The sequence below is a fragment of the Schistocerca cancellata genome, chromosome 8 (genome assembly GCF_023864275.1).
Source record: "Schistocerca cancellata isolate TAMUIC-IGC-003103 chromosome 8, iqSchCanc2.1, whole genome shotgun sequence".
NCBI classification, from domain to species: Eukaryota; Metazoa; Arthropoda; class Insecta; order Orthoptera; family Acrididae; genus Schistocerca; species Schistocerca cancellata.
In genome coordinates, this window is record NC_064633.1 from 363,735,666 (window position 1) to 363,751,436 (window position 15,771).

The following is a 15,771-nucleotide window of genomic DNA, read 5'->3' on the forward strand; positions in this document are numbered from 1 at the left end:
GAGCTCCGACAACTTATCAGCCTTCACCCTTTATTCAGCATTGCTCTTCAGGAAACTTGGTTTCCAGCAATGCGAACCCCCGCCCTCCATGGCTATCGGGGTTATTATAAGAACTGGGCAGCTTATGAAAGGGTGTCTGGTGGCGTCTGCATCTATGTCCTTAACTCTCTTCACAGCGAGTCTGTCCCTCTACAAACACATTTAGAGGCTGTCGCTGTTCGGGTGTGGACGCCACAGGCTGTTACCATCTGCAGTCTTTACCTTCCACCGAATGGTGATGTCGCGCAGCATGACCTGGCTGCGCTGGTAGCCCAATTGCCGCCACCTTTCTTGTTACTGGGCGACTTCAACGCCCATAATCCTCTGTGGGGTGGGTCAGTGGCAACAGGTTGAGGCACCACCATTGAGCGTTTATTGGCACAGCTCGGTCTTTCCATTTTAAATGATGGTGCAGTCACTCACTTCAGCATGGTGCATGGCATGTACTCCGCCATAGACCTTTCGATCTGCAGCCCTAGCCTCTTACCTTCTGTCCAATGGAGAGTGCATGACGACCTGTGTGGTAGTGACCACTTTCCGATCTTTCTGTCACTGCCACAGCGTCACTCTTCTGGGTGCCCTAGCAGATGGGCTATGAATAAGGCTGACTGGGTCTTGTTCTCCTCCAGTGCCGCTATTGAGCCTCTCTCTAATGCTGCCATTTATGCGGTGGTTCACTCCGTCACCACCGTCATCGTTACTGCCACAGAATCTTCTGTTCCCTGTTCTTCTGGGTCCCCTCGGAGGAGGACTGTGCCTTGGTGGTCGCCTGAGATCGCTGAGGTGATTAAAGATCGCCGGCGGGCGCTACAGCGTCACAAGCGACATCCCTGCATTGAACACCTCATCACCTTCAAACGGCTGCGTGCACGGGCCCACCGCCTTATCCGCCAAAGCAAGCAGGAGTGCTGGGAGTGGTATGTGTCCACCATTGGCCTCCATGTCTCTCCATCACAGGTCTGGGCCAAGATTCGACACCTCTATGGCTATCAGACCCCTGTCAGCATTCCTGCGCTCTCACTGAATGGAGCAGTTTGTACAGACTCCAACGAAATTGCCAACAGCTTGGCAGAGCATTTTGCTCTGAGTTCTGCTTCTTCCAATTACCCACTGGCCTTCCGCTCCATTAAAGAACGGATGGAACGTCGGAGCCTTTTTTTTTTCAAACCCACCATCCGGAATCCTACAGTGTTCCATTCAGTGAGTGGGAATTTCACAGTGCCCTCGCCGCTTGTCCTGATATCGCTCCTGGGCCAGATAGCATCCACTATCAGATGCTGAAACACCTATCAGTGGACTGCCAGCGACGGCTCCTCGACCTTTACAACCGTATTTGGGTGGAGGGCGAGTTTCTGTCGCAATGGCAGGATAGTATTGTTATCCCCATTCTGAAACCATGCAAGAACCCTTTGGAGGTGGACAGCTACCATCCCATTAGTCTCACCAACGTTCTTTGCAAGTTGCTTGAATGGATGGTGAGCCGGCGGTTGAACTGGGTACTGGAGTCTTGGGGCCTTCTGGCTCCATCTCAGGGAGGGTTCCGTAAAGGCCGCTCCAACGCCAACAATCTGGTGAGCTTGGAGTCGGCCATCCGTACTGCATTTGCCCGCCGTCAGCACCTGGTCGTTGTCTTTTTCGACATGCGGAACGCGTACGATACGACATGGCGTCAACACATCCTTTCTATGCTTCATGGATGGGGTCTTCAGGGTCCTCTGCCAATCTTTATCTGCAATTTTCTGTCGTATTGTACCTTCCGCGTGCAAGTCGCGACCTCCTATAGTTCCTCCCGATTCCAGGAGAACGGGGTACACAGGGATCTGTCCTCAGTGCCTACCTGTTTTTAATTGCAATAAACGAGCTTGCTGCAGCGGTGGGAAATTCTGTCTCCACTTCCCTGTATGCTGACGACTTCTGCCTTTACTACAGCTCTATTGGCATTGCAGCTGCTGAACGTCAGCTACAGGACGCTATCCGTAAGGTGCAGTCTTGGACTGTAGCTCATGGGTTCCAGTTTTCGGCAGCCAAGACCTGCGTTATGCATTTCTGCCGGCAACGCACTGTTCACCCGGAGCCGCGGCTTTATCTTGACGGCGAACTTCTTGCTGTGGTGGAGACACATAGGTTTTTGGGTGTAGTTTTTGATGCCCGGTTGACTTGGCTGCCTCATATTCGGCAGCTTAAACGGATGTGTTGGCAGCATCTAAATGCTCTGCGATGCTTGAGCCACACCCGCTGGGGCGCCGACCAATCTACCGTGTTACGGCTCTACCAGGCGTTAATCCAGTCCCGTCTGGATTATGGGAGCCTGGCTTATGGCTCAGCATCCCCATCTGCGTTGTAGGTGCTGGACCCAATCCTCCACAGTGGGGTACGCCTTGCCACTGGCGCTTTCCGTACCAGCCCTGTGGACAGCATACTAGTGGAGGCAGGTGTCCCTCCACTGCAGTTACGGCGCCAACGTTTGCTGGCCGCTTATGCTGCCCATGTTTTCAGCTTGCCCGGGCATCCTAACTATCGGCTACTATTCCCACAGTCGCACGTCTGTCTTCCAGACCGTCGGCCCAGGGCTGGATGTACGATCGCGGCCTGCGTCTGAGAGCTTCTCTCCGGGCTTGGGGCTTTACCTCTTCCGCCTCCTTTTCAGGCACCTCTGCGTACACCCCCGTGGTGTGTGCCTCGCCCTCGCCTTCAGCTGGAATTGGCACAGGGCCCGAAGGACTAAGTCCCTCCAGAGGCCTTCCGCCGCTGCTTTCTTTCCATCCTTGCAACATATCAGGGCTCTGGCGTTGTTTACACTGACGGCTCGATGGTTGCTGGTCGTGTCGGTTATGCGCTAACTCTAGGGGACCATTCTGAACAACGTTCATTGCCGGCTGGCTGCAGCGTTTACACTGCTGTGCTGGTCGCCATCTTTCGTACCCTAGAGTATATCCACTCCTGCTCTGGTGAGTCCTTTGTGGTCTGTAGCGATTCCCTGAGCAGTTTACGAGCTCTCGACCAGTGTTTCCCTCGTTCTCGTCTGGTTATGGGTATCCAGGAGTCCCTGCATAGTCTTGCCCCCGGGCCATGTTGAGATACCCGGCAATGAAAATGTTGACTGCCTGGCTAAAGAGGCCACCAGTGCACCATCTCTGGAGATTGGCCTCCCGGCGACTGATTTGTTTTATTTTATTGTTTTGTGTTGATTCTGGCCTTTGGCCTACGGTTTTTAAACTGAGTTTTTAATGTGTTCTTGGTGGTTGGCTTTTCCTTTTTTATCTCTATGGTCGGCCAACCACCTTCACACTCTGTGTGATTTCAATTTGTTTCGTCTGATCTCTGTGTGAGTCTTTCTTGTCCTGTGTCATCTGCCGTCTTTCCTGTTGTTCGTTTTTATTTTCTTTGGGTGGTTTTAGTTTCTTGGAAAAAAGGAGTGATGACCGTCGCAGTCTGGTCCCTTTGATCTCCCAAACCAACCTATCCTTTCTCTCAGGAGTGCTAGTTCTGCAAGGTTCGCAGGAGAGCTTCTGTAAAGTTTGGAAGGTAGGAGACGAGGTACTGGCAGAAATGAAGCTGTGAGGATGGGGCGTGAATCGTGCTTGGGTAGCTCAGTAGGTAGAGCACATGCCCGCTAAAGGCAAAGGTCCCGAGTTCGAGTCTCAGTCTGGCACACAGTTTTAATCTGCCAGGAAGTTTCATATCAGCGCACACTCCGCTGTAGAGTGAAAATCTCATTATGTTTAAAGTTGTAATTTCGTAATGTTAGAAAATGCTCTACATGACACACTTCTGTAGGTAGATAGTTATCTCCATATACTGATTGCACTAAACACAAACACTTCTATTATACTCCAGTTAATATTAAGATCTCGTATTTAAGATGGTTTTTTACCGCATATTGCCGCTGCTTCTACACACATGAACTGACACACACACACACACACACACACACACACACACACACACACACACACCTACACCTGTCCTGCCAATTCCACATTTAATAGTACCTCTTGTTGCACACTCATTCATAGCTTAACAGTAGCACCAATAACTTTTATACCAGAAACATGCATCACTACCATAACCTCTGTATTCCTAATAGATTCAAAAAAATGCCTGTGAAATGCCATTTGAATCACTACCTCTGTCCAGTAAACACTTAACATGTATGCCATGTAGACTTTCTGTTATTACAGGGTACCACACTTTCTTTTTACTTACCATGTGATCTTCTTCATACAACAAATCCTCATTAATCGTTTCGCTGGAAAAACTATCATCCTGCTTACCAAAATGATTATCAGACATAGTCAAATGACAGATAGCATAGCCCTCTTCCTCATTACCACTCTCAAACTCGACCTCTTCATTAGGCCTAATGTTATCCCCCTTTATTCTTTCTTTACTTAACACATTGCCATCATTATCAATTATAAATTCAAATACGTCATCCTCTTCACTACTGGATTCGTCATTGCTATCATCATTACAAATACTGTCAGAATCAGACCCACTGACAGTTTCTATATGCTTTGGAATTTGTACCCCTTCCACGTTTATATTCATTTCAGTTAATTTTGAATCTACATTTTTATTTACTTTCACCAGTTTTTCCTCTACCACTACGGCACACTTGGTTTCTACCTCCTTTTCAAAATCATTTTTAATCTGATCAATTTGGTTCTCAAGTTTAACCCTGTTTTCAGCACAGAACTTTTCGGAAGCCTGCACCCTCCTACTATAGTCATCACAAAGTTTCTTTCTCTTCCACACATTTACAACTCAATGTTCATTTCTCATTAGTATTAGCACAGTCTTTAACTACTGCATCAAACTTCTTATTTAATTCTGAAAGGCTAGAGCTAACTACCTTAATTTCCTTTTAATGTCTTTCTTCGTCCATCTTTTAGGCTAGTCATTTCAGTTTTCATACTACTAATGTCTACTTTAATACTACTGATGTCTTCTTTCATACACATACTACTCAAATTTGCCTTAACATTGCTCCCAAGTTTCCATCTACCATAATCTGTTGCCCTTGCTGACTATTGCTACTAGATTCCTCCTCCTTAACCTTAATGATTTCATCCACTTCAGTACTGTTTTTGCCTATTTCGCTCACATCACCAGACAATGTAGAGGACGCTTTTATCATTTCATCTACAATAGGATTTTCATCCCCATCATTCAAAGTTACATTCATGTCAGATTGATAAGCACTATCATCTACTGAACCAGGCCTTGTCTCCCATCACACTGTCTTGTTCATGAAGGCCACTCATTATGTATCACTTGGTACAAAGCAGCTTTTGCAACGAAATTACCTTAATTTTTAATCACTCGTCTGCTGCTGCTGCTCTGCTATGGTTGTCATCTCGACTCTTCGTCTGCTGCAAGTTGTAATTCTCTCAGCAAGGCATCTTGTTTATTTCGGTCAGCTGTGTCCACCTGTGTCTGCTTGGCTGCTCCTGTACTCAGTGGCTTCTTCCATAGAACCTGCTTGCTGATTGGCAGCTGTCCTACTGTGGCCATGAAACCCAAACCCTGATTGGCTGCATCATCTCTTCCATTTAAACTGTACTGTAAACCATTCGAGTGCACAATTCACTGTCAAAGTTTGTGAGTTCTAGTTAATTGTCCCCACATACATTAGTCCTCTCCTAAGGGCACCAAATGTGACTATTCACTTTCGTTATTTCTTCGTTTGTAGTCCTCTGTGTCGACGTACTGCGTTGTGATACTGGCTGAAAAATGGTGCGTGGAAGTACATCACTGACTACTATAAACAATGTAGCCGACAGGTGCACAGTTGCATTTCACAATAGTTTACTTTCGCTGTTCACAATGCCCCAATAATACACAGTTATTTGTGGCCAGTACACTGTTGTTTTAACTTTCCACAAGCCTCATTAATAGTTTGCAGGCAAACCTCCACATACTGCTACTATAGTTTATTATTGAACATCTATGAGCAGTAAAAACCTAACCACAGAGTTCACAGTTCTTGAAGAATAGAAAGGTATGCGTGGAGGAGAGACTGTCATTGTTTTAACACATGACCTAATTGTGTAACACCTATTTCATAGTGTTGTTCTAAGCAACACTTCACTATCTTTTGCTCAGAGAGGGGTAAAATATGCTGCTATAAAAATTTTCGACCAATTACCAGATGAAATAAGATGTCTGATAAACAGCAGTAATAGCTTCAAAAATAAATCAAAATCGTATCTCCTTGACAACTCTTTCTAACTCTCGTCTGAATCTTGGCTGTGGACTGACTGTCTCAGGACCAAAAATCACGCCCTTATATATCGTCCCAATAATAGGTGCTGAAACTACACATTGTTCGGTGTTTAATTTACAGAACTTACAATTAAAACTTAACTCATTAAATTAACTGAGTACTTTGAAAAATTGGTTCTTTTTTAACAGTTTCTTCTTCTACAAGAGTTAGGCTGAATTATTCATTTAAATGGTGAAATTAACATATATCATTATGCAAACAATACTTTTGAAAAAACTGTTAATTACTTTGGAATTAATTAAGGGCTGGCTTTGCTAACAAGTTTTCGAATAGAGCCAAATAGATCCTTTAAGAATACTATTAGTTGTTCCTCCAAATGTTTATAATTAGTACAGAATTTATATTTGTTTGTACGTCAACAATAGAATTTAAGTTACGAAACAATCTTTGATTTCATCCTACAATGCAAGTATTAATTAGGAATAGTCAAAATAAATTAGGAAATCAATTACATCCATAAAACTAAGCACAATATTAGATCTTGTGTTATACTCTTTATAACTGAGGGCCAACCTTTCTCTTTCATGAAAATACAGATTACACTCACATATGTTAGTGGTAATTAGTTAAAAGTGCAAAAAACAAATTTAAGAAGGCAGATGGCAAAACGAGAGGGGAAGTAAAAATACCCAGCTTGCTTCGCCCACAAATTCAATATGGTGTTGGCCCACCCTTATCCTTGATGACAGCTTCCACTTTTGCAGGCATATATTAAATCAAATGCTGGAAGGTTTCTTGGGGAATGGCAGCCCACAGAATGCTGAAGTATTAATGTTAGTTGGTGAGGCCTATCATGAAGTCGGCGCTCCAAAACATCCCAAAGGTATTCTGTAGGATTCAGGTCACGACTCTGTGCAGGCCAGTCCATTACAGGGATGTTATTGTCATGTAACCACTCTGCCACAGGCAGTGCATTATGAACAGGTGCTTGGTCGTGTTGAAAGATGCAATCCCGAATTGCTCTTTAACAGTGGAAAGCAAGAAGGTGCTTAAAACATCAATGTAGGCCTGTGCTGTGATAGTGCCACGCAAAACAGCAAGGTCTGCAAGCCCCCTCCATGAAAAAAAAGCCCACACCACAACACCACCGCCTCCGAATTTTACCATACCCACACCCTGCCATCAGATCACCACATTGTGTACCATTATTCGTCACTCCACACAACATTTTTCCACTGTTCAATCATCCAATGTTTCCCTACTTACGCCAAGCGAGGGGTCGTTTGGCATTTCCCACTGTGATGTGTGGCTTATGAGCAGCCTCTCCACCATGACATCCAAGTTTTCTAACCTCCCGCCTAACTGTCATAGTACTTGTAGTGGATCATTATGCAGTTGGAATTCCTGTGTGATGATCTGGATAGATGTCTGTCTATTACACATTATGACCCTGTCGAGACTGTCGATGGTCTTTGTCAGTCAACAGACAAGGTCGGCCTGCACGCTTTCATGCTGTATGCACCGCTACATGTTTCCATGTCACTATCATATCGGAAACCATGAACCTGGGGATGTTTAGGAGTGTGGAAATCTCGTGTACATATGCATGACACAAGTGACACCAAATCACCTGACCACGTCCGAAGTCCGTGAGGTCTGCAGAGTGCCCCAGTCTCCTCTCTCACGATGTCTATAACAACTGAGGTCGTTGATATGGAGTACCTGGCAGTAGGTGGCAGCACGATGCATGTAATTTGAAAAACTTACGTTTTGGGGGTGTCTGGATACTTTTGATCACATAGTGTACCTACCAACAACTACTTCACCTTTCAGAGGCAGACATACAAACGGATCAGGGGTACAGCCATGGGAAGCAGGATGGCTCCTTCGTGTGCTAACCTTTTCATGGGTCACTTGGAGGACGCTTACCTGGGATCCATAAGTCTTCAGTCCCTGACTTGGTTGAGATACATTGATGACATCTTTACCATATGCGCTCATGGTGAGGGTGACCTGCTAAAATTCCTGGAATCTCTGAATACCTTCTTCCAGTTGAATTTCACATTGTCTTATTCTGAGTCCCATGCCACTTTCCTTGATGTTGATCTCATCCTTACCAGAGGCCAGCTATGCACTTCCATCCATATTAAACCTATCAATAAACAGCAATACTTACATTCTGACAGTTGCCATCCTTTCCATGTCAAACATTCCCTCTTATTTATTTGGTTGCATATTCTTTACAGCAATACACCACCATTCTCATCTCAGCATTCACTGCACGTAATTACCCCACCAGCCTAGTTCAAAAGCAAATTTCCTGGGCCGTCACGTTCAATCCTACTGCTGATCCCTCCAAAAACCAACTTTGGAGCACACCATTGGTGACTCAGTATTATTCTGGTCTGGAATGTGCTAATCAGCTACTTCGACAGGGCCATGACTTCCAAAAATCATGTCCTGAAATGAAATCCATTATATCTGAAATTTTGCCCACCACTCCTGGAACAGCTTTCCATTGCCTTCCAAATCTCAGCATGATCTGTGTCAGACCCTATGCTTCATCTTCACCCATCTCCTTACCCTATGGCTCCTACCCCTATGACTGACCCTGCTGCAAGATTTACCCTATGCACCCTCCTACCACCCCCATATAACAGCCCTGTAACATATACTATCAAAGGGAGATCCACCTGCAAAATGACACATCATATACCAGCTGTTATGTAAACACTGTTCGGCCTTCTATATCGGCATGACTATAACCAAATTATCAGTTAAAATGAATGGGCATAGGCAGAGGGTGTACACTGGTAGCTCATAGTATCTAATCTTTTCTTCACTCCATTTTAATTTTCTGCATCTTTTATTGTCTGGCCCATCTGTTTTTCACTGCTCCCTCCCACCTCTGTTACGTACAATGCACTTAGCTTTTCACTCTTATTATTAACTCAAGCATGATGTTTAAACAGTACTCTCTGGCCTGTATATTACGGTGTATTCCACCTTTAAGCTCTCAGGTTTTCAAATCTTGTCCGATGCAGTCCCCAACCATCAGTCTTTCCTTCTCACCCTGTGCAGTTTGCCTCTGCTGATCTGCAATTCTGGGTGACTTTCCCGAAATCAACCCCTTTTCCTAGACCTCTCTAGTGCTTTTCCTTCACCTCTCTTCCTTCCCCTTCAACCCTCCTGCCTGAAGGAGGAGCCACTGGCTCTGCAACTTGCCTAATTTCAACCTATTTTATGTGTGAGTGTTTTGCTGCCACTTGGTGAGTAGGTTTTTTTATCTATCCAATTAAATTCTTCTGTCAAAAATTCATTGTTTTCGTTGTTATATGCACTTTATTGTTATATATCAAACAGTTGAAACTCAGGATGGAATGGAAGAATATTATGAATAGGAAAGTTGCTACTTACCATATAGCCGAGATGCTGAGTCGCCAAGATGCTGAGTCGCAGATAGGCACAACATAAAGACTGTGACAAATGTGGTTGAAAATGAGATGAAAATGTGCTTCCCATTAGGAAAAAAAACTGATCATAAAATATGTTGATACAGTCAAGAATGGCAGCCTAAAGCCTGAACTCATCATCAATTAAGGACAGAATATGTCACAGGAGTGTTTGAGACTGCCAAATTTTGTGATGGTCTTTTTGTTGTGCCTATCTGTGACTCAGCATCTCCGCTATATGGTGAGTAGCAACTTTTCTTTTCACAATATTATTATGTATGATTGTTTGAACTGCTATATTTTTTTGTGTAAAAGTTATTCCTTTTGTTATCAAGTGTAATTTGCTAAAGCATCAGTTTACACATTGTGTTTTTGCTTAGCTGTTACAGAGCACAACCATTTTAGAGGATCATCTGAACTCATTGTTTTCCATGGCATGTAAAATTTTTGACCATACCACTGGACTTGTAGAAAGATTTCCCACTGCTTATTCTCATTTACTAGGTAAAGTAGTTTTATGAACTTTTAAGTTAAGTTTAATACAAAGCACTGCCTTACTTACAAAGGCACTGAAGTGTCTGTCACACATGTCTTTTTATGCCAAGAGTATTAGGAGAGTTAAATCAATATGGCTCCTGTTTTCATGTCATATTCTACTTCTGTGCATGTTTAGATCTATCTATAAACATACTGTAGTCAAAAGTTTGAGCTCCTCTTATGCTGTACCCTGTGACAGTGAATGAAATCATTAAAAATGTGTATTGACGAATTAATTGCAGTAGGTTTCAAAGCTTTTGACAATCCACTCTAGGACCATGATTTTTCATCGTGGTGCTATTCTGGTCTCACGAAAAGTGGAAACTCTACTGAGAAGGTAGCCGTTATCTAAGGACAAAGAGGTTCTGCAGGCATGTTATTTTCTCACAGGCCAGAACATATTTAGAAAAATTGATTTGATGAATGGTTTTGTAAGGTGAAAGGTTTTTATTGAGTTAGGTAAGGAAGTAAAATAAATGGGCCTGTGTTACAAAACTTTCCTACTACACTTTGCATAATTTTATTTTTGGTTAATAAGCCAATTTATTCCTTGATTCCATTAAGTATTAGATTTTGTCGTATGGTCATACTATTATTTTACTTCTGCTCCAGTGTTACAATTATTTGCCATAAAGAATTGTTGATTTAAATTTGTTCATATTTGTGGCAGGTGTTCTACGGGATTCTGTGGCTGGAAATATGCTTTCTAAAGTACTTCACACACTGTTATTGCAAGAAATATCTTTTGTGCAGGATGTAATGTTCTGTCTGCTTTCACTGATGCCATCTCTGAGCTCTCTAATAAAGTTACTGTTTTCAAAGAATATCTGTGCTATGGATACCTTTCTCCCTGGTAAGTGAAATATAGTAGCCTTTCTATTTTAACTAACCATTAACAATATTATGAAAATGATAATTGCTACTAATCTTATAGTGGAGATGCATAGTTGCAGATAGGCACAACAAAAATACTGTCACAAAATTAGCTTTCAGCCAACAAAGCCCTTGTCAAAAATAGGCAAAACATACACACACATCTATTTTTGACAAAGGCCTTGTTGGCCTAAGCTTAATCTTGGACAGTCTTTTTGTTGTGCCTATCTCCAACTGTGCATCTTTGCTATATGGTGAGCAGCAACTATCGTTTTCATAAGATTGTTACATTCCATCCTGGATTTTCCAATGTTCAATTAACCATTATTGATATACTATTACAATTCCTATACTTTGGTTCCAGTTATTACTTGTAATTTCATGTGTATTAATCTGTTGTCTTTACTTTGGCACTGAATGTATTCCGGGACCTGGGATGATATATTTTGAATGTGCATTTGGTTCACTTAGAACGTCATGGAATAGTAACAACAGATAATCAAAAGTGAGTTATGTAACATTTTCTTAAAAATATATTAAAGTTGTAAAGAAGGTGAGAAGGGGGCAGGGGAGATGAAAATGTGATTGCCATTAGGAAAAAAAGCTGATAATAAAATATGTTGATACAGTCAAGAATGGCAGCCTGAACCCTGAACTCATCATCAGTCAAGGACAGAGTATATCACAGGAGTGTTTGAGACTGCCAAAATTTTATGACAGAAGTACTTAAGACCACTACCAGATAACCCTCTTATTGAAGAGCAGAATATGAGCTGATGCAAGCAGTTGATGAAAGCTGAAAGTCAAAGTGTAGTAACCTGCTAAAAATCTTGAAATGAAAGTGAACAGAAAGAAGGTGAGCTTTGAAGGGCGCCTAGTTTCTCCCCGATCTCTGGGCTCACTGTCGCGCATGATACCTTAGTGGACCCCGTCGCAATTTCTAACTCGTTGGGTCAGCACTTTGCTGAGATTTCGAGCTCTTCAAATTACCCGCCAGCGTTTCTCCCGAAGAAACGTGCAGCAGAAGTGCGACATCTTGCTTTCTCCTCTCAAAATCACGAAAGCTACAATACTGTTTTCTCCATGCGGGAACTCCAACATGCCCTCTCTTCTTCTCGCTCCTCCGCCCCAGGACCGGATGGTATCCATGTCCAAATGTTGCTGCATTTATCAACCCATAGTCTGCGTTACCTCCTTCACCTTTATAATCGAATTTGGACCGACAGTACCTTTCCCAGACGGTGGCGGGAAGCTATTGTCGTTCCCGTTCCGAAACCTGGAAAGGACAAACATCTCCCCTCTAGCTATCGCCCCATTTCTCTCACGAGTAGTGTCTGTAAGGTTTTGGAGCGTATGGTGAATTACCGTTTAGCTTGGTGGCTGGAATCCCGCAGTCTTTTAACACCAGCCCAATGCGGATTTCGGAAGCATCGTTCTGCAGTTGATCATCTTGTTGCTCTCTCCACTTATATCATGAACAATTTTCTCCGGAAACGCCAAACGGTAGCAATATTTTTTGATCTGGAGAGAGCATACGATAACTGTTGGAGGACAGGCATCCTCCGCACACTGTTCTCTTGGGGCTTTTGAGGCCGGCTGCCCCTTTTTCTTCGCGAATTTATGGCAGAGCGCACTTTTAGGGTGCGGGTGAACACTACTCTCTCATGTACCTTCTCCCAAGAAAACGGGGTACCCCAGGGATCCGTGCTGAGTGTTGTACTGTTTGCCATCGCCATAAATCCAATTATGGATTGTCTCCTTCCTGATGTCTCGGGCTCCCTCTTTGTGGACGATTTTGCTATCTACTACAGCTCTCAACGGACCAGCCTTCTTGAACGACGTCTTCATGGATGTCTCGATCGCCTCCACTCGTGGAGCATCGAAACCGGCTTCCGTTTCTCACCCAGTAAGACCGTTTGTGTCAATTTTTGGCGACGTAAGGAGTTTCTTCCGCCCTCCTTACATCTAGGTCCTGTCAACCTTCCGTTTTCAGATGTCGCTAAATTCTTGGGTCTTATGTTTGACAGAAAACTGTGCTGGTCCTCCCACGTTTCCTATCTTTCGGCTCGCTGTCTGCGATCGCTTAACACCCTCCGTATCCTGAATGGTACCTCCTGGGGAGCGGACCGAGTGGTCCTTCTCCGCCTCTATCGTGCCTTAGTGCGCTCGAAATTGGATTATGGAAGCATAGTCTACTCCTCTGCTCGGCCGTCTATTCTTCGGCGTCTCGACTCTATCCACCACCGTGGATTACGTTTAGTGTCTGGAGCTTTTTACACTAGCCCTGTGGAAAGCCTTTATGCTGAGACTGCTGAACCTCCGCTGTCCAATTGACGAGCAGTCCTCCTGAGTCGTTATGCTAGCCATCTGTCTTCCATGCCTGCTAATCCAGCCCATGACCTTTTTTTCGACGCCTCCTTTGATGTAGGGTATGCAGGCCGCTCCTCCTCCCTACTACCCCCGGGAGTCCGCTTCCGTCAACTGCTCCATTCTCTTTCCTGCCGCTTTCCTAAAACCTTCTTGACAACTTGGGGTACCGCACCGCCGTGGCTCCGTCCCCGGATCTGCCTGCTCCGTGACCTTTGTCAATTTCCCAAGGATGGTACCCCTACGCTTGTTTATCGTCGGGCATTTGCTGCTCTATGTGCACAAATGACGGACGCCACATTTATTTACACCGACGGCTCGAAAACATCGTTAGGTGTAGGGAGTGCCTATATTGTTGGCGACACCCCAAATCGCTTTCGGCTTCCCGACCAGTGTTCGGTTTATACTGCGGAGCTTTACGCTGTTCTCCAGGCTGTCCACTACAGCCGCCGGCATCAGCGGATACAGTACGTTATCTGCTCAGATTCTCTCAGCTCTCTCCTCAGTCTCCAAGCTCTTTACCCTGTGCACCCTCTGGTCCACCGGATTCAGGACTGTCTGCGCTTGCTCCACCTGGGGGGCGTCTCGGTGGCGTTCCTCTGGCTCCCGGGACACGCTGGTATCTGTGGGAATGAAGCGGCCGATATAGCGGCCAAGGCTGCAGTCTCTCTTCCTCGGCCAGCTATTCAGTCGCTTCCCTTCACCGATCTACGGAGCGGTTTATGTCGCAAAGTTGCTCATTTATGGCATGCGCATTGGTCAACACTTCCCCGTAATAAATTGCGGGAAGTGAAAGCCCTTCCTTGTGCTTGGACCTCTTCCTCCCGAACGCGTCGTCGGGAGGAGGTAATTTTAGCTAGACTCTGGATAGGGCACTGTCTTTTTAGCCATCAACATCTTTTAAGCGGTGATCCTCCCCCACTCTGTCCCCACTGCTCTCAGCTGTGGACGGTAAGACACCTTTTAATTGAATGCCCCTATTTTAATCTGTTACGCTCCCGTCTACAGCTATCGCCTGATCTATCGTCGATTTTAGCAGATGACACGCGCTCAGCCGACCGCGTTCTTCAGTTTATTAGTGACAGTGAAATGAAGTCAGTCATTTGAAGTTTTTTTTGGGGACAACCACCCCCTTTCTGTAGTGGATTTTTAAGCATTCCTTCCACTTTTAGTTTCTCCAATTTTATGACTTTGTTCCCATTGCTGCTGGTTTTCAATTTCGGTTTTTTACTGTCTTAAGTCACGGGCTGGGCGCTAATGACCATAGAAGTTTTGCGCCCTAAAACCACAAAAAAAAAAAGAAGTGGCAAACCAACTGTTGCTGAATCGCAAAACTGTTGTTGGAGGACTCAAGAGTTCATACCACAGGATTTGGGGAGTGAAACCACTTCCTCAAGAATACTGTCACTATGACTGAGCTAAAGTTTGCCATTTGTGGCTTGATTCCTAACTGAGTAGTATGTTTTTGTGGACTCCAGTTCTAACCACTTTGTACCTTTGGACAGAAATGCAGAAATGGCTCCTGGTTTTGGTAAATGCCTCTGTTACCAACTTTCAGATCCCCTGAACATGAAGGAAACCAGAGTTGTTTCCCTGTTGTAATCAGAGAAGGCATCAAATGACTCAAAAAATGTCTGACCTTTGTCACTGCTCTGATAGATACTCATATCTTATCAGGGACTGCCTAGAAGAGAAATTCACACACCAACTACCTGGGTGCTAACTTCGGAAATTATGTATCAGCCAGGTACTAAATCTGATGCAAAACATTGAGGACAGATTCAAGAAAAAAAATATATGAGTTGCATTCTTTGACCTGAGAGCCACATAGGACATTGACAACAACCAAAATCTGCTGATTGAACTATACAAGCTGTCTCACATCCTTAGTTGGCACCTTCCACAGCAATAGATTATATGCCAACCTCTATGGAAAGAACCGTAGTCAGTGGAACTGGGTGAATGGCTTACCACATGAAAGCATTCTGGCTGTAGTACTGTACATTGTGAACACAAGTGACCAGGCAAAGTCAAATCCCACCAAGCAAACTTTCAACACACACACTATCTCTATTATAAAGCTATAAACCTGAAGCCAAATCCCAGCATGAGGTAGGTATAGGGTGACCAGACATCCAGATTAATCCGGACATGTCCTTTTTAGCTCTTTGTCCGGGGTCCGGGCAGATTTTTACAGTGTCCGGCTTTTTCGCAAAAGTGAGCGTAATACAGTTAAATTTACAATTTGTCCCGTTCTATTGCTTTTTTCTTAAA

General features: G+C 44.3%; 1 protein-coding gene across 1 annotated transcript in view; it reads left to right on the top strand.

Annotated features, from left to right (window-relative positions):
• The window catches only part of LOC126095271 (probable E3 ubiquitin-protein ligase HERC1), an 814,023-nt gene that overhangs the window by 182,166 nt on the left and 616,086 nt on the right, over positions 1-15,771 (top strand). Inside the window, exons 15-16 of the mRNA XM_049910030.1 lie at positions 10,101-10,224; positions 10,928-11,110. Of these exons, the coding sequence (XP_049765987.1) occupies positions 10,101-10,224; positions 10,928-11,110 (307 nt within the window). The remainder of the gene's footprint in view (positions 1-10,100; positions 10,225-10,927; positions 11,111-15,771) is intronic.